Here is a 23330-nt window from a genome sequence, read left to right on the forward strand (position 1 = left end):
ACACAATTAATCAGATAATCACCACGATCCTAATCATTGCAGCGGAGTGTCATTCCGTGGTCAGTCGAGACCACTCTCTCCGTACTCGGCAAACTGCGAGGTCAAATTTTGGTCGGAGCACGACTCAGCCTATCATCCTCTCCAGGGTTGATAAAACAATGTACTACTTTTGTGGTAGGTCGGCAACGGTTGTCCAAAGCGTAAATTGATCTCCACTAAAGGCGTTACGGATTTCCCACCACTGGCTCAGCAGCTTACGGCGACGAGATGTTAACTGCCTCGCCTGCTATGGATGTCGTGGGTTCGACCCCGACCCCACCCTCCCCACCCAGCCCCTCCCCACCCAGCCCCTCCCTACCCAGCCCCTCCCTCCACGACGGACACAATAATCCCGTGGGCTGGTGTAACCAGGATGTTCCTACCAGTATTAGCAGGACGGTATATCTCAATGGGCCTTACCCTGGTCAAATAAAAGTAGATTATAGCTCAGCTCCAATGGAGATGGACGCTCGCAGCTCAACGTTCATTCGGCACACGGTGGCACTCCCAGCGTTGCAATTCACACAAACCGAAAACAACACAACTGGCGTGCCAGCGCATGGGCCGTGCTGGCTTTAATCACCGATGAGCCGCGACGTGGTGCCAGCCAGAGACGATGTTCCTGTCGAGCCGGTTGCATTATAAGCCGTGCGAGTTGAAGAAACATCAAATTAAGCACGGGGAGCGAAATCACGCGTTGGAGGGGGGGGAACGCGCGCACCCCCCACTCTCCTCCTTGTCTGTGTATGTTCTTTTTTGTTTGTTTGTTTGTCCAATTGTTTTTTTCCGAGACGCAACGCTCCACGAGGTTTAAACATAATCAGTGGCTCCCAACGCACGGTCCTGCGGATGACTAGAGTTCCCCAGCGGTCTTCAGCACTCTTCAAAATCAATCGGAATATTTATTGAAACTGGAGGAATCCGATGAGCTATGAAACTCTTTTTCATGGATGTCCAGTAGACGATCCTCTGCCAGCACGGGACTCCAGGACCCCCCCCCTTCACTCCGCCCCCCTGTTCCCTGTTCAGCGAGCACACACAGTTGCTCGCTCGCAAGGTGGAAAGGCTCTGACGAAGGTTGACTCGTCAACGCCCGTATTCCAATTGGTGTCAATTCATTAGAAAGTCAAATTCGGCGGTTGCACCTCCCCCCCCCACCCTGCTCGAACAATCGTAAAGTTCGCCTACACTCCACAGGGCGATCCACCACATAGGGTGGGGGTTAATTACCCCCCCTCCACCCACCCGCCCGCCCACCCACCTACCCTGCACCTCCACCCACCCGCCCACCTACCCCTCAAACCACCTGCCCGCCCGCTCACCTCGATACGATGACATTTTAAAGAGACAAGCAGCATACACCGATTGCGGGTGTTCATATCCGTGACAAACACCGAGTAAAATAAGCACGACGTTCAATAACGACCGCTGATACGATCGGAATTTTGTTTAAAGCGTCTACTTGTTGAAAACAGAGCACATGTGCGCACACACACACACAAAGTGTCTACACATTCCATACAATGTCCCTTTTTTAATGTCTGCGAGTATCGATTCAACATTCCCCGACAAAGCTCTATATCTTCAGACAAGCGAAACAAAATTGAACAGTCACCGATGGGAAGGTGAGCAGTGCGGGAATAACGTTTGCCTTGCTGGTTTAGGGCAGTTTCCCACCAACGCACGGTGAAAATCGGCCAACCCCTGCCGATTCGTAGAATCGCTTCTCCCCGCAGCCTAATATGTGGGCAAAGGAAAGATTAAATTTCAGCCGAAACGCGACAGCCCAAGGACGGCTTGGACTGGTTTTATTCGACGTTTAAAATACAAAATACGAATCACTCTTCTACGACGTGAAATAAACGTACTTCACGGACTCGACGTGAATCCTGTCCAAGTAGCTCGTCCAATTCTCAATTACCCACCATCCCCTCCACTCCCCCCCCAATGGATTGTGAAACATCAACCTACAATAAATAACCCAATGGCAATAGTACTTCACTGCGGGTGGCAAAACACAGCGCAGAGGTCTCGCCCGATCGTGGGGAACCCAACGCTGGTGCTGGGTGCGCGTGTGTGCGCGCGTGTGTGCGTGGGCGTGTGTCGATCAGGTTGGGGGGGGGGGCGTTTCAACGTGTGGAATGTGTTGGGAGCACAGACAATGGCATCCTTCACTTGAGAAGGGACCACTTAATCTGCTCCTTGGCCGACTGCAGCACCTGCCACGAGCACGCACGCACAGACACACACACACACGGGCGGAATGTAAGAGTCAGTTCCTCGCAGCGGTGTGCAATGCGGATCATTTGTGTGACACTCACACTTTTTGATGTTGTTGTTCTGTTGTTAGGGTTGTTTTTACGAGGGGCCCACTCCACCGCCACCAAGTTTCAATCAGTGCCATCGCAGGACACCCATCGAGAGAGAGAACAACGAGCTCGATGGGCCTTCCCGCTGAAATAAACAGAACGTTAAGGTTCATCTTCTTGGTTCTTTCGGTAAAGTCACGTAAAAGGGAAGTAATAAAATAATACAAATAAAAATAATAATAAAAATTTGTATAATATTATTTTGTTATGTTTCATTTTTATTATTTTATTATTTCCCTTCTACGTGACTTTACCAAAAGAACCAAGAAGATGAATCCCTGCAGTCACGAAAGCTTTAAATCGAAATTTAACGTTAAGGTTTTTTTTGCAGCGGGACGCGGTGCTGCTTTACGTAATCCCAATTGAGTTAAATTGCAAGTATTCTATTTTTTTGCATTGCTACATTTGGCCAATAACAGACACATTGAACGTTTTTATTTTTTAACTATGAGATGAGGAAGCTGGAGAACCTGGAGGAATCCCACACAGACAGGCGCCTGTGTCGGGAATGGAACCCAGGAATTTGTAGCTGTGAGGCCACCCTGATGCCCCGATAAACTAAACTATCTAAACTAACTCAACTTTTTATTTTACCAGGTAAGGCTATATAGCTTTTTCAGAAGCGACCTGGCCACAAATGACAGCTCAACGAAGTGGCTTATAATGTGAAATTTTATAGCAGCCAAAATACTCTAAACGCATGTTGATTCTAAATGTGGAGGGAAAAACCAGAGGACCCGGTTAAAAATCCACACGATCACGGGGAGAACATGCAAACTCCAAATATACAGGCGTCAGGGTCGGGATCAAACCCACAACCCTCCTGTATACCAGGCAAGGCAGATAACAAATCGCCACCATGGCACCTTTATACTATCCAAGCAAGGGCCAGCAGCGTCTTTAGAGGCGATGTTAGACCATGGGGGACGGGTGATGAAGCAGACCAGAATGTCACCTTAATGAATGGAAGGAAAATTGCGTTTAAGCATGAAAGCTAAAACTAGACTATTATTAGATTTTTGTTCGGGTTCAAATGCACAGATGCATTTCAAAAAGGGAAGACAATACACAGACTTCATTTAAAAATACTTGAGCAGAATTGCACACATTGGGGAAAAAAAAGATTGTAAATCACTTTAAACCTTTCAAGTTGTCGAATCAATATTGACTGGAAACAAATATAGGACTTGAAATTCGTCTGTGCTTGTGAACCCTCTACCCCGTCACCAGGTCAATGGGAGCCATGCACTTACATTCCCTTTCATGCCAAGCTTTTGAGCTATTTGCTGTATGAACAAAAAACACGGTTTAACAAAACAAAGAGAGCATTGTTATTAGCTAAGCACAAATAAATAAAGATCTGCAATTAAACATGAAAGATGCTGCGCCATCCATTCTGAATTATGGACTGGTTGTGATGGAGAAACCACGTGATCAATGGCGGAGCCAGGATTTTCAGGTAGGGGGGGGGCAACTCCTCCAGCAATGAAAAATGATAGAGGAGTTGTTAGTAAGTAAGGACTTGTCCCTTGCTTTTAATTCGACGCGTGTGCGGCGATGGCGTAGCCATCGATCGAGGGTTGAATTCGAACCGTGTGTGATTGTGTGATCGGCATCGCGCTCGCTGAAAAACCAGGGAAGTCGTGTACTGTATACGCAACTGCGCGCCATTCTGTGAGTCACGTATAACCTCAGAGTCCCTGGCATGTAAAAATATGCTACACAGTGGCAGTGGGGGTCGCAAAATGCTGATTTATTACTAATAAACCCCAATGATCCGATCGAAATTAGGGATTTCAATCGGATCATTGGGGGGGGCACGTGCCACCCCCCCCCCCCCCCCACTGGCTCAGCGTTTACAGATTTACACGAGTTTGCCAGAAGTGCTAACACAAAGAACTCCCTGCATAGCCTTAACAAACTTAGGGGGCAAATGCTGTTAGCGAGTAGCACCTATGAAGGCCGGTAGCACAGGCTACTCATTTGAGTCGGCCGATGGGAGGCACAGGACCGTTTCAGATAATCGTCACTGGTGGTTGGCCGTTAGTGGGAATCGAACTCGGGTTGCCTGGTTCGGAGCACAGCCTGCTAGCCACAACACCTCCGCTCCCCACAAAGGTACACGCACACAGGTAGGCCTCCGCAGCCAATATTACGATTCATAATTGATAATCAGATCGGGAGAATTAAATGTGCGTCGTAGACCCTTCTTTACCCGACAGCCAATGAATAAAGCTGTCACGTGATGAACAAACGTGAACAATTTATTCCTGCTGTGTTGTTGGAGAGCGATCTACACACATTTGACAATCAATTATGAATCACGCGTGCACGTAGAACAACAACAACCGCCATTCGCCACTAAGTGGCGGTGACATCACCACGATGCTTGTGCCAGGCTATGTGCACCTTGAGGCCACGTGAAGTGTCGAACGTTCGCTGGCAGGAGGTCACGGGGCAGACCCAGGTGCCACGGGTCGACTGACAGAGATGACTGGCTGATGCACCACCTGTGCCCCCTACTGTGCCAACTTTCTGTGCTTTAGCCACCCGGCGTGCCGCTCGTTGTTGTGAGCGTCGCTCCTCCGCCCTCCGTTGTTGTTGGAGGGCGACTCCCTCCAACTGCCCAGCAGCGTCTTTCATGAGCCTCCTCAACAGAGGCCGATCTTGACACCGCTGGTACCAGTCATCGGCAAGTCCACTCAGCTCCACATCCTCCTGTACCACATCACTCCATCTCTTTTCTCGCCCGTGCCGCGCCCGTTTAGCCCCCTATATCAGGCCGAATAAAAGCTGTTTAGGCATGCGGTGACTGGGAATGCGGGCTACATGACCCAGCCAACACAGCCTTGTCTGCCAAAGGAGATCACCGATGGGACTTTGCCCAGATCTTTCAACGATTTGTGAGCTCCTCACACAATCCAGCCTGGTTAAACCCAGGATGGATCGTAAGCAGGCCAGCCTAAATGTTTCCAATCGGCGAAGATGCTCCATTAGGGGGGTCCACGTTTTGCAAGCGTAGAGAAGGGATGGAATGACCATGGCCGAGAAGACTTGAAGCTTCGTGCGGAGCGACAGACCAGGTAGCTTCCACACAGCGTTACGCAACTGATGAAAAGATAATACCGCTCGACTGATTCTGAGTGAGACCTCTGCTGTCAAACCGGAGCCGGTCATGAGCACACTGCCCAGGTATGGGAAACTCTCCACTCTCTCCACAACTACCCCATCACCGATTGAGAGTTGTGGGGGTGGGTTGTCCGATGGTATAAAATACCCAGGCAGGTGCTTCGTTTTGGTGGGGCTGATGGTAAGGCCCCACCTCTTAGTGGTACACTCCAGGTTCAGCAGCAGCGCCTCCAACTCCTCCTCTGAGTGAGCGGCAATTATCAGATCATCGACATACAAAACATGACTGACCAATAGGGAGCCATCCCTTGACCGCACCCGGGCATTGATCAACCTCCCATTGTATCTGTACCAGATGTAAATTCATCTGGTACAGCCATCAAAGGCTTCACGAACTACGTGGTCTAAAAATATGTTAAATAATGTGGGAGCCAGAGGACATCCCTGTCGCACCCCAAGGTGAACGGGGAATGGCTCCGACTCCTGGCCACGTAGTTTTACCCGGGCCCGCTCACCATCATGAAGGTCCTTAATGATCATGAGCAGAGGGTCAGGGACTCCGAAAGCACGAAGAACAACCCAGAGCCCAGGCCTACTGATGGTATCATAGCCCTTGACCAGGTCAATAAAGCAGAGATGTAGGTCTTGTTGTCGTTCCCTACACCTCTCCTGTAGCAAACGGACAGAAAATATGGCATCTGTGCAGAACTGCCCTTTCCTGAAACCACATTGAGGCTCCGCAAGCCTCTCCTCAGCGTGCCTGGCAAGGCGATGTTGAATAATCCTTGCCAGGACCTTTCCCGGCACACTGAGGAGTAAGATGCCCCTGTAGTTGTTAGTCTGTGCGGTCCCCTTTCTTAAAGAGGGGGACCACAAGGGCATCCTTCCAATCCTGCGGAACCCGTCCAGTTGTCCGGAATGTTGTTATGATGTCATGTAGGACAGTCTGTGCACAAACGCCACCCTCCTTCAGCATTTTGCTTGGGAGATAATCTCTGCCCGGTGTCTTTCCTGGTCTCAGACTCTGGATCGCCTTTAGTACTTCCTCAACAGATGGCACCTCAGCTAGCCACCCAGAGGGTGACTACTTCTTCCAATATTTGAGGCACCACAGCCGCAGCAGAGTCATCCCCACTTTGTCCCACGATGTTTTCCATGTCGATGGATTTCCCCTCCCCCAGGACTTTACAGAAATGCTCAGCAAATCTGTAAACCTGTTCCTAGGGGTCGGAGATTGGATTGCCGTTTTTTCCCCTAATGATGGTAATAGGTGTGGCGCTGCAGGTTACTTTTTTGATGGAGTTAAATAGTAATTTGTGATCGTGGGCCATTGAGGCAGATTCCATCTCCTCAGCAACCCGTGACCGCCACCCATCCTTGCAGCTCCTTACGGCTCTCCGAACCTCCGAGCGAAGGCTGCGGTAAGCCTCCTCATTCTCTGACGTGGGATGCTGTAGACGATTAGAGTGGGCCTGTCGCTTTTTCTCAACCATCTTGAACACCTCCTCCGTCAGCCAGGGTCTCTGGGGAGGTCTGCACCGCGTACCCAAAGCAGCCATTGCAGCTGCCTGAGTCACAGTTCTAAACCTCGCCTATTTACCCTCGACATCAGGAGGAGTGGGGGACGATGCCTACCCCAGCCGCAAGCGATGATGAAATTCTCACTTGCAACTTTCATCAGCTAGCTGAGACCAGGCCACCTTAGTTCGGAATGGGGTCCTGGGTGTACACCCACCACCAGAGTGGAAGAATGACAGGCGCATCTTACAGATGACAAGTCGATGGTAAGTGGGCAGATCAGCTTCACGGTCGGTCCTGGTGTCAAGGACATGGGCCCGCATCCGCTGTTCTGTCGCTATGTAGTCCAGCAGATGTTCTTGCTTGGACCCGGCATGCATCCATGATGTTGTGTGGATGCGCCGATGCCGGAACAGTGTGTTGGTAATTACAAGCCCATCGGCTGCACAAGAGTCTAGCAGCCTCCTACCGTTGTTATTGAGCTGATCTGGCCCATGCCTTCCAATCACTCCAGACCAGGTGCCAGCATCATGACCAACTCGGGCATTGAAGTAACCCAACAAGATTACTCTATCCCGAGGGGCCACTTTAGCCATCACCTGTGACAGGAGGTCGTAAAAGGCATCTGACTCATCGGCCTTGCCTGCATCCCTCCACGGATGTTCATCTTCGGTAGGGGCATAAGTAACCACGACCACCACTCCTCGCCTCCGGTTGATGGGAAGGCGAGCCCAAAGTAGCCTGGGGCTTACAGCTTCCCACACCTCACTGCCGCGTTCCCACGCCCCCTTCATTCTTTTGTTCAGAAGAAGAGCCACTCCCTGGTGTTTGGTAGTCTCCTGCCCCGAGTAGAGGACTGTCCACCCCTCATGGTGGCAGGAGCCAGAGCCGGTCCACCGGACCTCCTGAATGCCAGAGATCCAGGCGGGACCGGTCCAGCTCCCGACAGAGGAGTGGCAGGCTCTCCTCCACAGTGAGCGTTCGAACATTCCACGTGGCCATCCGTAGTGGTTTCTTGTTGTTTCTGGAGGAGCCCCGCGGGTAAAGATTTAATCTCCTGGCTCCGCCAAATGGGGTTTGGCCAGAAGACGTTATAGACGACTGTCCCCCCGGGGCCTCCGTCACAAGCTTATTAACTAGATATTTTTTACGCGGTTTTGTGGTCATTTATTGAAGGTGGAGGGGTTACCAGCCCCTCGCACCCATCCAGAGCCCCCATTTGGCCGCTGTGGGAGTTGCCAACACCCTGAGGGGAAAGGCCAATCGGAATTGGCCCTCCCCCGCACAGCACTGTCCACGACATCGTTGCCCATCTAGCACCACGAGGAGGTAGGGGGTTGTTTTTGCCTAAGCGTGCACGCACGTACACACACACATATGTTAGGAAGCGTGAATAGTTGAAACAGCCTTTTTGTGAAAAGACATTGAAATTAATTGAGTGGTTCATTGGTCAGCGTGAGATTAACGGCATGTTAATATACAGTGCACGGGGGCCAGAGCGATGAGCGACTAACACATTCGGAGAGACTGTGGCAGTCGTGACGGAGAGATATGCGCAAGGCATTGTGGACTCCACGTGTGAATGTGTGTGGTGACAACGCTTACCTGCGACACGGTCTGTTCTGACAGTGATCCATCGTCAACCTGCAAGACAACGCACGTTCAGCCGCCAATATTTGCCAGAATAATAAGCTTATTTGGGGTGCCTCAGTGGCGTGACATTAAATAACCTCATCTGGTATACAAGAGGTCATGGGTTCGATCGCGACCCTGACACCTGCTGAATACTGGGAGTTTGCATGTTCACCCCGTGGTCACGTGGATTCACACACACACACAATTCGATGTATGAACGCATTGTGAGCTTGATAATTGATATTCATTGAAAGGAGAATCAATGCTCCATTGTGCTCCTAAAGGTACTGCTTTTTTGTGTTTAGTTTGTTGTCCTTCCCCTGCACCTCTGATTAGCACTGTTAGCTATGGCGCAAAAACAAAATCAATATACATGTACAGGAAACGCACTCGAATAAAAAAATACATTCACAATGCAAGAGAACCTCTCCCGGTGGGCAGCCGAGAGACAATGCTGAGCACCCATCCCGGGAGCTCTTTGCTTGGAAGATCGGAATCGGAATATTTATTTACACTGGAGGAATCCAATAAGCTATACAGCTGTTTTTCACACATGTCCAGTAGGGGCGGGTAAGACCAGATGATGACGTCACCAGCGCCTGTCTTGATTAAAAACACCAAACGGCAGAGAAGCGTCACGGCGAAGGGCCACCGTGCTGACGCTTCTCTACGGACAGCGGCTAGCGAGCTAACTATAGAGTGCACGCTCGCACCGCTGCTGCTACCGCTGTATGCATGCGTGCGTGTGTGTGTATGTGCACACCCCGAACGCTGTTTTACTAATTTAACCATCGTAAAGCGCTGGCTCGGAACACTGGCCGCTTATGATTTTGCGGCGATGAGCAAAGCAGGCGAGCGTTCGCGAAAAGCTTCACAGGGGGGGTGACGGGATGCTTGCAGCGGGAGGTCAAATCAGCGACCGCGGTTAGGTACCAATTAACGGGGCCGAAGAGACGGCTACGGAGAGAGCTACCCGCTGCTGTAAATCTGCACCCGGTGCATTTGACCAACGTCAGCAAATCTGCGAAGGGCAACGGGGGCTTATAATGTCGTCGTCGTCGTAGCCATTGTAGTTGTCATTCATGACCACGGCGTTCGCAATCGTGAGCTTTCCAACCTACAACTGGCCAAAGGCTCGGGTTGCAAGCTGGCAACCGCAAGCAAGACGGCGAGTACGGCATCTTCTCTGCCACGCGAGTGAGCGCGGGGGGACGTGCTCGTTTCCATTGGTAGCTTTGATGAGACAGTAGTGGAAATTCCATACTACTATGACCAGGTATTGGAGATCTGATGTGTGAATAGATAATTTAAATAAAATATATATTTTTTATAAATAATAAATTATCATCAGCAGCCATGCTCTATCCACCGTTGTATGAAAGCCTCCCCAAGCCCCCTGTTTATTCAACTAAACTATTTTAATTTACCAGGTAAGGCCCACTAAGCTATACAGCTCTTTTTCAGAAGTGACCTGGCCACAAATGATTGCTCAACAAATTGGCTTATGTGTAAATTCCTAGCAGCCAAATACTCTGAACGCACATTGATTCTAAATGCGGAGGGAAAAATCAGAGGACCCAGAAAAAAATCCACGCGACCACAGGGAGAGAGATACACGCAAACTCCAAATATATAACACGCGTCAGGGGGTCGGGATCAAACCCACGAATCTCCTGCACACCAGGCGAGGGCGATGGAAGGTGGCGGCAGTGTCAGGCCCTTTGCTTGGGGAGCCAACAGTGACAACGAGTCATGGCAGAACTCACCTTCAAGGCGACTCTCTGTGCCACCTGCTGCGGGTCGCTCTCCAAAATCACTCTGCGCAGAGGGGAGAAACCAAATCCGCTAGAAACGCGTCCCAAATCCAATGGCTTACGACGATCTCATCCCCGGCATGACGTTGCTTTATTCCAGCTGTCAACATGGCACCTCGCCGCCAACCTCCGTGTGTTCACGTCTGTCGGAGTTGCGTTGAAACCCTCTCTGGCAGCGATGCGTTTCTCGCCAAATATTTTTCTGGGGCCGCTGATAGATCGGAGTAGGCCACGTGACTCAGAGCCACAGAGAGAGGAATACTGGATGTGATGTGCCGGGCGCTGGCAACATCAAACAGAACCCAGCTGAAATTAAGCCCCACAACTCCATTGCGTTGAAGATTCTTTTTCACTCAAAACTATAAAACTATAAACTATTATTTATTTTTTATTTGAAGCTTTCGTGACTGCAGGAATCCATACTCTTTAGTTCTTTCGGTAAAGTCACGTAGGTAGAAAAATGTTTACATGCAGTCCTCAATGTGACAGTGCACTGCGAGCTTACATTGCCATGCTAATCACATTTACATAGTACATTTACATGTAAATTTCTCACTTTAACATCACTAGCCCCCCCCCCCCCCACTTAGTTTATGACTCTGAGGCTACGCCCATCTCTAACCTTAACAAGCAGCAGCCTGCATCAGCAGCTCCCCTCCTCTTTCTTCCGCCTGATGACGATTTCTTGCGTTGCGATCGAAACATCGTGATCTATTATTTTTACTACCAACATGACTTTACCGAAAGAACCAAAGAGTATTCTTTATTTTACCAGGTAAGGCCCACTGAGATAAATAGCTCTTTTTCAGGAGGGGTCCTGGCCACAAATGGTAGCTCAACGAAGTGGCTTATCACGTGGAAATCTAAAGCAGACAAATATTCTGAATGCATGTTGATTATAAATGTGGAGGGGAAAAACAGAGGATGCGAAGAAAAATTCAAGCGGCCACGGAGAGAAACGCAAACTCTAAATATACAGCAGCAGGCGTCTGGGTCGAGATCGAATCCACGACCTCCTGCATACCAGGTAAGGCAGTTAACATCTCACCACCACGGCGCGCCAAACTGCAATCTCTCAGAAGCCTGCCAAGCCCTGAAAATGAAATCCGCGTGAACAAATTAAGAGTCATGTGCAACGACTCACCCGCCATCCACGATCTCATCCACGGCCAGGAGAACTCCCTCCATGTTGTCCAGAACAGTCCTCTTCTCCAAGTTCTTCCTGCCAAGAGAATGCCCGGGGAGACAAAGACAGATACACTGACGGTGGTGTGGCCAGCACCATACTCCACTCCCTTTGCATCCCCGGTGCTTTACACTAGTAACTCTTTTAATGCCGAGTCAACTTAGGGAAGGCACGGGAGCAGTTTTGGTTATAGCCAGGAATCAAATTCAGATCGCCGGATTCATAGTGCAGTGCGTCGACCACCGTGCCAGAGCACCCCCCACATCAGCCATATATATTCACACACACACAATATTCCGTGCACATACAAATAGTGGAAACTGAGGATAAAAGTACTATTTAAACATTTTGCTCATTGAGTGTTCCATAAAATATTCTCCGGGTGTACCTGGTTTTCTTCCAGATGTATATACACACAACACATTAATTGGCTGAAAACATCTTCATATATAGAGGACCACAGAGCTTGGCCAATTGTTTGTAGATCCGGCTCACCCCCTCGCTTGCTGCCTTCCAGCTTGGTCTGTGGTTCCTCAGCGATTTGCAGATGCAAATTTGCATGAACCGGGGAGGCTATTTGAAACTAAAACATTTTCATAATTTATAATTATTATAAAAATGCTTTCGGGGCCAGCACACACAAAACACGGGCGCAACATTTCACCTGTGCAACATCAATGGAATGTCTCGCGAGTGCAAAAGGGCTACCTGAGCATTTGGCTGAGCGAGTCGAAGAGGCAGTTGAGGACAGCGACCAGCATGAGCTGAACAACGCAGGCACGCACGCACGCGCGTAGACGGCCGTGAGAAACAAACGTAAACGACCACTCGATTCCTCCACCGACACGCGGCACCGCAAGGCACCGCTGACGCGCACACGTGGCATGGGCAGCGGCAGTCTCATCCCGCTAACTCTGGTCATCGTCCCAGCAGTGGCGGCGGCGGCGGCTTTTGGCTAACCATCTATCAAAGACGGTTACCGAGTCGCGCGCTTTCAGACACTCTTCCCGCGGCCGTCTGGGAACGCTGGATCTGTCCACACTTTTAAATAATCTCGATTGAAAACTCATCTCTTTAGAAGTGCTTTTTGTGTTTATGTTGTTGTCCTTCACCCCGGACCTCCAATTAACACGGTTGGCTACGTACGGTGCCGAAACAAGTTTAACGTACAGTTTGTTCTCCTATAACGCAGTAGTTGCGTTCATTAAGAACATCGCGTTATAAAAAAAATTGCGTTATAATACAAAACTTCGGGCAAAGCACAGTCTGAAGAGCGTGGGAAGCATCTAGAAGCATCCAGCAGCATCCTGCCTTGTGTGATGCTATGCCGAGGCAGCCGCAAAACCGCTTATTCCTACTTGTGCAACGTAGTTCTGTTCATTCAATAGCGTTATATCCAATTCGCATTCGCGTTATAAAAAAACGTGTTCCCGAATGCATTCATCGCGTCATATTAAATTCGCGTCATGTAAACACGCACTATAGAAAACAGACTGTACATGCATCGGGCGCACCGCTCGGCAATGCGGATACCTCGTTCTCCTGGGAGCTGCCGATGACATAGAAGTGCAGGTCTACGATGCTCTTGTACACGACAGTGAGACCGTCCAGCAGGGCGATCTCGTCTGGTGACAAACGCATGGATGAACATTCACCATTGCGATATCGCCCAAGGGCAGAGGTTTGTCTCTCAACACTCGAATATATTTTGAAAGAAGGAAAATTAATCTATTTTCCTCAATTGAGCCGTATTAATCCCTAAGCCTGAATATATATTACCAATTACCTATTAAGGCTGAAAAGGCAAAAAGGGGGTTTGGTGTGACCAGCACAATGCCAAGCTGCCTTTGTCTTCCCAGTGCTGAGATAATCACCCGTCACTCCAAGTACTCATTTAAGGCTGAGTTGACCCAAACGAGGTTCAGGATAAATACAGGCATTTTTTCACGATATAACCCGTCGACTCGGAAAACAACGCTGTACTTTTCTATCCCTTACGTAGTCTGTCGAAATTGGAGATGCTGAAGGGTTCAGACGCTGCGTAAATCCAAATTGCGTTGCACTGCGTCGGCATCTTTACATTTTTTGCTGTGACGAGCGGTACCCGACAACCCATTTCTATCGATGCAGTGCGATCCTCGTACCACAGGTGTTGGCAACCCTAACCTCTCGATGCTGGAATGCGTCTGCCGGTGACTCGTGGCCGAAAGCTCACCACGCGTCGCTAAAATCGCTTTCATACATGCACCGACAAGGGCAATCCAAGCGCGCGGCGACCTTTGCAAGGTAAGGTCACCCCCCTTCGCATATAGCTGCGTCGGGTGTTGTCATCACCGTAATTGAGGAATTCACATCTCGGCAAGGGGGTAGGCGCTGAGGTGCAGGGGATAAAAGCCAGCCCCTCAAGGGCTTTGTTTCCAATGACGGACGTTTCCGTCTAGTGGCGGGAAACTGAAGTGTGTAATGTGTACGCAAAAAAAAACGCGCAGGCACGCCTGCTCTCAGTCCATAAAGACCAAAGCAATAAAAAAAACCTTGACGCATTCGACAATAGCACCGTGAACTTAAAAAAAATTAAATACAAAAATATACGCTGATGTTTCTGGCAATGGACCTTCAGAGCAAATAGAGGCTCCATCAGCAAATAAAGAGGCTCGCATCGAGAGCGGTTCTGTCTTGCGCTGAAAGAAGTAGGGCCATTGTCAGAAACGCCCGCCTATTCTATTTCTAATTTCTTAAGGCCGCACTGTTATTGATGAATGTACCGAGTGCTTTGTGTTTTTTCGTTATGTGTGCTCGTGCACCCCATAGCAAACGTCGCGCTATGGCCAAATAATTAGTTTTTACTCTCAGTCCGCTGAGTTTTGCTGAAGACGTTCTTTTCAAATGTCTTCTCATCCTTCACGGTCAGGTGGGGGTTGTCGTAATACTGCACACGCAGCGCGGTTTTGGGAGGGTGTGTGGGTGGGGAAAGAGGGACAAACAAACACACACACAGAGCGACGACATCAGGGGGTGACAATGAGTCTCATCCAAACGGTCCAAGCACACGCGCGTCCCCCCCCCCCCCACAGCCACATACGAGCATTGTCATCCGTGAGCGGGGCGCTCATCTCCCTTGGCCGGTGCAGCGGTGGAAATTCCACACTTCTGTGACGGGAACGACAATGGTTTGTGTTTTTCGACGTAGCGCCCGATGCGTCAATGGGGGGGATGGCGGGTGGGGGGCAGTTTCCGAACGCTGTGCACCACATCTCGTCTCAAACTTTTTAAAGGAGGAGCCCAAGTATCTACCCCCCAACCCCCCTTTATATACACTGCTACCGCGGATTGGCAGCGAACCCAGATGCCTTTGTTCGGTCCCTAATTCCGAGGATGCTTGTTACCTTGGCAAGCGTTATCCGTTGTTTTCCCTCCCTTTATAAATTCCCACTATATTCTGGGTTCTTTAATGACAATACTTATATATAAAAAGGGGGTAGGGGGACCCCGAGTGACAGCTGTCCCTATAGGCACAAGGTGACTCAGCGCCTAGCCTGCACACGGGGAATTAATCTGCCAGTAGTGGGGGGAGGTGATGATTGCTCTGTGTATTCCCATCCCAACTGAGTAATTTGTGGGTCATTTTTCTTTTTTCAAAGTTGGCAAATTTGGACACCGACGCCTTCGCACAATAGCCGACTCTTGCGAACGACACCAGGGGATATTTATAAAGTCCACTGTGAAACGGGTGGCGAGCGGTAGTGTCATGGTAATTCAACGCCATAGGACGACTGCTGTTTAATCTCGTCAGTGAGGTGCTCGCTGCACTGTGCGGGGGATGGTTTACGAAATTTGTTTTACGTGTGTTTTCTGAATAACGCATGCCTTTCGTATTACTGTATCGGGTATCCCTGACGAATAGTGAAACGACAGAAATCAAAGCGGTTTACAGGGGTAGGTGGTGGAGGCGAAGGCCGAGAGGCGACGGATAACAAGAAAGGACGGAGGATGATGATGACGCTGTCACGTGACGTAAGTGCGGGTTCAAGGCGACACAAATCCTGTAACGGTGTTGAAAACAAAGTGACGGCATATTTCCGGAACGACGTAAAAAGGGGGAGACGTAAATATGGGTATGACTCTACAATCAGACGATATTACTGCACTGCCCTCTGCTGCCCATACAGAGTGCGTGAATATACAATGGCTGCTCTATTCCAATGTGACATACATACGTAGATCATCATCAATGATAAAGACAGAGCGGGGCAATGGATTTAGCGTTCATGTCGAGCCCCCCATCAGTACTCGGGGGGGCCCCCTCCCCCCAACCCCGGGAGAAGCTAAAGATTCAACCGGCAGAGACCGAATTCAGCGAGTTGTATGTACGTATGTATGTTGAATGTCTGTTCGCACCGTACGTAGCCAACCGTTCTAATCGGAGGTGCAGGAGAAGGACAACAAACTAAACCCAAAAAAGCAGTCTCACACTCGCACGCGCTAAACAAGAGACGCGGTAGCTAATGATTAGGATGGATATGTTTCACGAAGGGTCTCCGAGTTCGAGGAGCAGCTGCCCCACCGCCCCACCTTGGAGAAGATTCGCTCCCCATCGGCATCCAATATGAAGATGGCCTTCACCGACAACAGGGAGGGCTCCTGCAGACCACGAGAGAGACGTAGAAAAGGGAACTCTTGTCAGCGTTGCGTCTACCACGTGCCACGGACACAAAGCCACAGACACAAAGATCGCCCGTATAGCCTAAACAGACTGTTGGGGGCAAGTGCTGTTGGTGAGCAGCACCTATGAAGGTCAGCACGGCACACGAGGCCGTGGGTGTGCCAGCACTACGCCCGAACGCCTTTGTCTCCCAGTGGCGATGTTTGTACACACTGCACCAGGTACTCATATGACGCCGAGTTGACCTAGGGGAGGCCCAGGACTGGTGCAGATAATCGTCACCGATGGTGTTGATGTCCGTGAGCGGGAATCGAACTCGGGTTGCCGGGTGTCGTAGCGCAGCGCACGTACGCGACTTTGAGCCGGTTAGCAGACACAACACACCCAAGACGCACGCATGTTAACGACACACACGTCAATGCAATTATTGCGAACATGTTAAGAGACAAACATACGGGGAAGCCAGCATGTTGCCAGACATTGGGGGACGCGTTGCCTGGTCGTGTGAAAGCCGCTTCCACACTCCCAATTCTGGCGTGCGGGATGTGTGTGTGGAGGGGGGCGGGAGGATCGTCATGCATTAACCGAGCGCGGCTCTCCAACCAAAGTTCTGTTTTGCACTGACTTCCTTGACAGCACAGCCCAAGTGTACCACAGAACTTCGGCTCGAAAGCCTGGTGGTGTTAGTAGCACTGCAAGGGGCGGACCCGCGCGGATGTCATCTCTGATACAGATCAGCAACCACAAGCGCCGCACGCGTGGATACGCGTCACCCGGCGCACACATTTCACGCACTTCGCATGCTTCACACACACTACACACACTAACCACACACTACACACACACACTACACACACACACTACACACACACTACACACACACACTACACACACACACTACACACACACACTACACACGCACACTACACACGCACACTACACACACACTACACACGCACACTACACACGCACTACACACACACTACACACGCACACTACACACGCACACTACACACGCACACTACACACACACTACACACGCACACACTACACACACTATATACACACACACTACACACACACTACACACACACTACACACACACACTACACACACTACACACGCACACTACACACGCACACTACACACACACTACACACGCACACTACACACGCACTACACACACACTACACACGCACACTACACACGCACACTACACACACACTACACACACTACACACGCACACTACACACACACTACACACGCACACTACACACGCACACTACACACACACTACACACGCACACACTACACACACTATATACACACACACGCACACTACACACGCACACTACACACACACTACACACGCACACACTACACACACTATATACACACACACGCACACTACACACGCACACTACACACACACTACACACGCACACACTACACACACTATATACACACACACTACACACACACTACACACACTAACCACACACATTAACCACACACTACACACACACTACACACGCACACTACACACGCACACTACACACGCACACTACACACGCACACACTACACACACTATATACACACTATATACACACACACTACACACACACTACACACACACTACACACACTAACCACACACATTAACCACACACTACACACACACTACACACGCACACTACACACGCACACTACACACGCACTACACACGCTATATACACACACACTACACACACACTACACACACACTACACACACTAACCACACACATTAACCACACACTACACACACACTACACACGCACACTACACACACACACTACACACGCACTACACACGCACTACACACGCACTACACACGCACTACACACGCACTACACACGCACTACACACGCACTACACACGCACACTACACACACACACTAACCACACACTACACACACACTACACACGCACACTACACACGCACACTACACACGCACACTACACACGCACACTACACACGCACACTACACACGCACACTACACACACACTACACACACTACACACACTACACACACACACTACACACACACTACACACGCACACACTACACACACTATATATACACACACACTACACACACACTACACACACACTACCCACGCACACACTACACACGCACACACTACACACACTACACACACACTACCCACGCACACACTACACACGCACACACTACACACGCACACACTACACACGCACACACTACACACGCACACACTACACACGCACACACTACACACACTACACACGCACTACACACGCACACACTTCACACACACACTACACACACTACACTACACACACTACACTACACGCACTTCACACACTACACACACACCAACACTACACACACGAACACTTCACACACCAACACTTCACACACCAACACTACACACACCAACACTTCACACACCAACACTTCACACACCAACACTTCACACACCAACACTACACACACCAACACTTCACACACCAACACTACACACACCAACACTTCACACACCAACACTTCACACACTACACACTTCACACACCAACACTTCACACACCAACACTTCACACACCAACACTTCACACACCAACACTTCACACACCAACACTTCACACGCGTGACATAATTTATGTTTACCAGGTAAGGCCAACTGAGCCATCTATAGCTCGTTTTCAAAAGCGACTTTGGCCACAAATGACAGCTCAACGAAGTGGCTTATCATCACGTGGGGACTTTACAGCACTTCTGAATGTGGAGAGAAACCCCCGAGAGAGACAGAGAACACGCAAACCCCCAAACACACACAGGCGTCGTCAAGGTCGGGATCGAACCCACGACCTCCTGTATACCACGCAAGGTAGTCAACATCTCGCCAACGTGGCACCCACCCTAGAGAAGAATTGATCCAGGTCACTCGTGCAAATGACTCATCCTGATATCTCGGCTGGCTAAGTCGACTAAACTTGAGAGGAGAGCCAGGAACCCGAGTTGCCCGGCCACGTATCCACCACGGGGGGGAGTGGTGGCGCAGCGATTAGCGCACTCCATCCACTACGAACGGAGTCCTCCTCCCGGATTTAACATCAGTGGAGGGGGGGGGGCAAAGTCATTGTGAGATCTTCATCCAGCAGTATAATAAAACTTTTTTTATTATTATTCCTATGAAAGCCTCTAAGGTCTTTCAAACCTCAAGTTTGTTTGTTGATTGAAAACTAATTCCTTTAGTGTCCTTGACCTTCCATCCGCACCTCCCGATGAGCGCGGTTGGCTACGTACGGCGCGAAAGAAGTTCACACGCACGCACACGTACACCGCTGTCAATAGACGTGGCACTTTAAGTGAATGAGTGCGGATGTCCCACACACCGCCCGCCGCATGTGATGCCACAGAGGCCCCATCGGAACCCCCAGGGGGGGAGGGAGAGAGACGAGGAAGGGAGACGAGGAGAAGACGCGCGAGAGACGGAGGGAAGGAGGATGAAGAGAGGACGATAGGCAGAGAGGGAGGAAGATGACTCGAGACGGAACGGCGAGTGGAGGACGGGGCGAGAGAGCGAAGGGAGATGTAAGAGGCGTAGGAGAGGGAGGTCGTTGAGAACAGACGAGGAGAGAGAAGTGGTGGAGAGAGAAGTGGTGGAGAGAGAAAGTGGTGGAGGAGCGTGCAGAAAGAGGTGAGCGAGATGGGACGGGAGGGAACGAAATCAGCTGTGGGAGAGGAGCAGCAGAGAGAGAGGGGAGGAGGGTGAGGAGGAGGAGACGCGGAGACACGAGGGACAGAGAGGGGAGACGCGCAGCGGACAGCCGCGCTGGTACCATCGCTGACGACTCCATGCCGCCGTCTCTGCCGACGTGGACCCCACGACGTCACGTGCCGCGTGACGTCACGTGCCCAGCTGGACCTGCGTCACGTGACCTGCGAGTTCCCCATTCCCCCCCCATCCACTACCCCCCCCCATCCCCCCCATCCCCCCCATCCCCCATCCCCCACCCCCCCCATCCACCCCCCCCATCCCCCCATCCACCACCCCCCCATCCCCCCCATCCACCCCCCCCCATCCCCCCCCCATCCCCCACCCCCCCCATCCCCCATCCACCATCCCCCCCATCCCCCCCCACCCCCCCATCCACCCCCCCCCATCCCCCACCCCCCCCATCCCCCATCCACCACCCCCCCCATCCCCCCCACCCCCCCATCCCCCCCCCATCCCCCATCCCCCCATCCACCCCCCCCATCCCCCCCCACCCCCCCCCCATCCACCACCCCCCCCCATCCCCCCCCACCCCCCCCATCCCCCATCCCCCCATCCACCACCCCCCATCCATCCTGACAGTCTTTGGGGGGGGGGTGCTGGTGTGGGAGGTGTCACGTGATCGCTGTGGCCACGTGGCGATGGAGCGTGACGTCACGCCGGCGTGGCACGAGGAGCGCCATATTATCTAGGGGGGGATCCTCTCTGTACTGTTCGAGGAAATGGCACGAGCTCTCAAGTTCTTATTCGCAGATGCCCCGTAGTGTGTGCATCGTGTTGGTCCTGACGCATGCTGTAGTAGGCACGTCCGTTCTTCCAGACGCGTGTATTTATAATGCACACGAAACATTTGTTAAAGTATGTTTATTTTTACGTTAAGTTACATATCAGACCCTGCCTTAAAAAAGAGCTTTTTTTTCAATATATGTCATAAATTCAATCGGTTGAATCACGTGTAATTACCCAGTAAGGCACATTTATTGGTGTGATCAGGCGTTTTGCCACTGTGCAGTTCCCAGACTGTGGAACGCTTTGGTAATAAGACAATTAGAATCGTGAGAGCTCTTTAAGGGGCCGTCCATAAATGACGTCACGCACCTGGAGGGGGGGGGGGGTCAGACATTTGTGACGATGTGTGACGAGGGGGGGGGGCGGTTGAGAAATGTGACGTCACATCAAAATGCGCAACTTTAAATAAATATAGACAACACGTTCTACTTAATTAAGTCGACTTTTTGATAAATGTTTGCTCCTACAACATCAGAGTGCAGCGCCACATTAAATACGCACTACAATGGCAATAGCTTAAAGCGATTTGAAGCGTGTTTTATTTATTATTGGGGGGGGGGGGGGGCAGAGCTTTGTGACGTCATATTTGAGGGGGGTTCTGCCTTTTTGTAACGCCGTGTAACGATGGGGGGGGGGGTAAAAAATCGTCCAAAATCGCATGACGTCATTTATGGACAGCCCCTACGTCATGTCTTAAAAACTCACCACCACTATGACATATACCCTCGTGAACATGTACTTATTAGTACAAAAGCCACCCTGCATATGGTTGACTGGTTCTGCAACTAACCTTTGTAAATGCATTATGCCGACAAATAATATGCCCGAGCCAACTTACATTATCCAAGGGAAAGACGAGTTCCCTTGGATGTGGAAGATGCCTGGGTTTGATCTTCCACACCATCAATCACAACCACTGCACAAACCATGGCTGCAGATGCGGATACCCGGTGGACAAACAGGAAAATGAAAAACTCTCCAGTAGTAATGTGCGGCTGTGGTCATCCAGAACAGACCGCACAATGTGGAACGACCATACAATGCCCCCGATCCACAAATACAGGGATGACACTCCACGCTACTCCTGACGCGGTTAATTGAGCTTGACCACCTGCATGTGAAATTGTAGTCGTCGCCCTTCCATCCACATCAGCAGCCGTACGGAAGAAGAATCAGAAGCTGTGCAATGTGTGGGAGTCCTCAGCAGATGGCGTAAGATTCTCAGTGGGTCGTGGCGCTGTGAGTCAACACGTGCCTCACGCACGAGACGAACGTCTCTTTTCCCCAGGAGACCTGAGATTCAAATAATCGCCAGTGGGTCCTATTTTAATCTTCGCGTTTTGGCAATGTGGTTCAGGAGTTAAATGCCAATGTCGAGCTCTGCTAGCCACGGCAAGATGAGCTTCAGGAGAGAGAGACTTTTGACTTTTAAACAACGTTTATTGCCGCCAGCAGCAACAGCACTGGAGGCGATTCCGATACGAAATACACAAAGTCACCAGCAACACAAATAGCAAACGCTGCAAATCCACGCGCTGTGGCGTTAAATGCGCCGCGCACAACACAAAAGTGAGAGACAGATTTCGATGTAAAGCTTTCGTGACTGCAGGGATTCATCTTCTTGGTTCTGAGCGTCAGACGCTGTCGCCTCGACAGACCTGGTTTTCACCTGAGGACGGCTACTTGCGTTGTGGCCGAAACGTCGTGAGAATAATTTTATTATGTTTTATTTGTATTATTTTATTACTTCCCTTCTACGTGACTTTACCGAAAGAACCAAGAAGTGAGAGACAGAGTTTTGCTATTCTTTCAGTTGAAGTAGCGGACACTACAGAGGTTTACTGGTTAGTGGAATGATCGTGTCTGATGATGATGATGCGACATTAAATGCAGTCTCTTATTTCAAACCACCCGTGACGACAGCCCATCGAGATGACAAAGTCTATGATATGACGGGAGTCTTGAGTCACAGACGCAAACGTAACACGGGGGCATGTGCGGGTGCCAAAGACGCGGTTTGTGTGAATAAGGGGCCGTACATAAATGACGTCACACGATTTTTGCCCCCCCCCCCCCCATTCGTCACATGGCGTCACAAAAAGTCAGACCCCCCCCTCAAATATGACGTCACAAAGCTCTACCCCCCCCCCCCCCAAATATAAAACATGCTTCAAATCGCTTTAAACTGTTGTCATTGTAGTGCGTATTTAATGTGGCGCTGCACTCTGATGTAGGATAAAACATTTATTAAAAAGTCTATTTAATTCAGTAGAACGTGTTGTCTATATTTATTAAAAGTTGCGAACTTTGATGTGACATCACATTTCTCAACCCCCCCCCCCCCATCGTCACACATCGTCACAAATGTCTGACCCCCCCCCCCCCGC

General features: G+C 50.5%; 1 protein-coding gene across 2 annotated transcripts; it reads right to left on the bottom strand.

Annotated features, from left to right (window-relative positions):
• Window positions 1–1340: 1340 nt before the first annotated feature.
• On the bottom strand, window positions 1341–20323 carry LOC144934392 (coatomer subunit zeta-1-like). 2 transcript variants are annotated; one of them, XM_078860100.1, is made up of 10 exons: window positions 20219–20323; window positions 16263–16331; window positions 14538–14619; window positions 13224–13315; window positions 12399–12454; window positions 11649–11726; window positions 10457–10508; window positions 8661–8699; window positions 3662–3694; window positions 1341–2258 (listed from the first exon to the last, which is right to left on the bottom strand). In XM_078860100.1, the coding sequence occupies exons 1-10, from the start codon at window positions 20234–20236 to the stop codon at window positions 2211–2213; spliced, it is 567 nt and encodes a 188-aa protein (XP_078716226.1). In that variant the 5' UTR covers window positions 20237–20323; the 3' UTR covers window positions 1341–2210. The 2 variants fall into 2 exon arrangements, with proteins under 2 accessions (XP_078716226.1, XP_078716236.1); XM_078860110.1 differs by lacking the exon at window positions 3662–3694 and having other exon boundaries at window positions 20219–20322.
• Between the last annotated feature and the right edge of the window lie 3007 nt (window positions 20324–23330).

Source organism: Lampetra fluviatilis, chromosome 1 (assembly GCF_964198595.1).
Source record: "Lampetra fluviatilis chromosome 1, kcLamFluv1.1, whole genome shotgun sequence".
Classification (NCBI taxonomy): Eukaryota; Metazoa; Chordata; class Hyperoartia; order Petromyzontiformes; family Petromyzontidae; genus Lampetra; species Lampetra fluviatilis.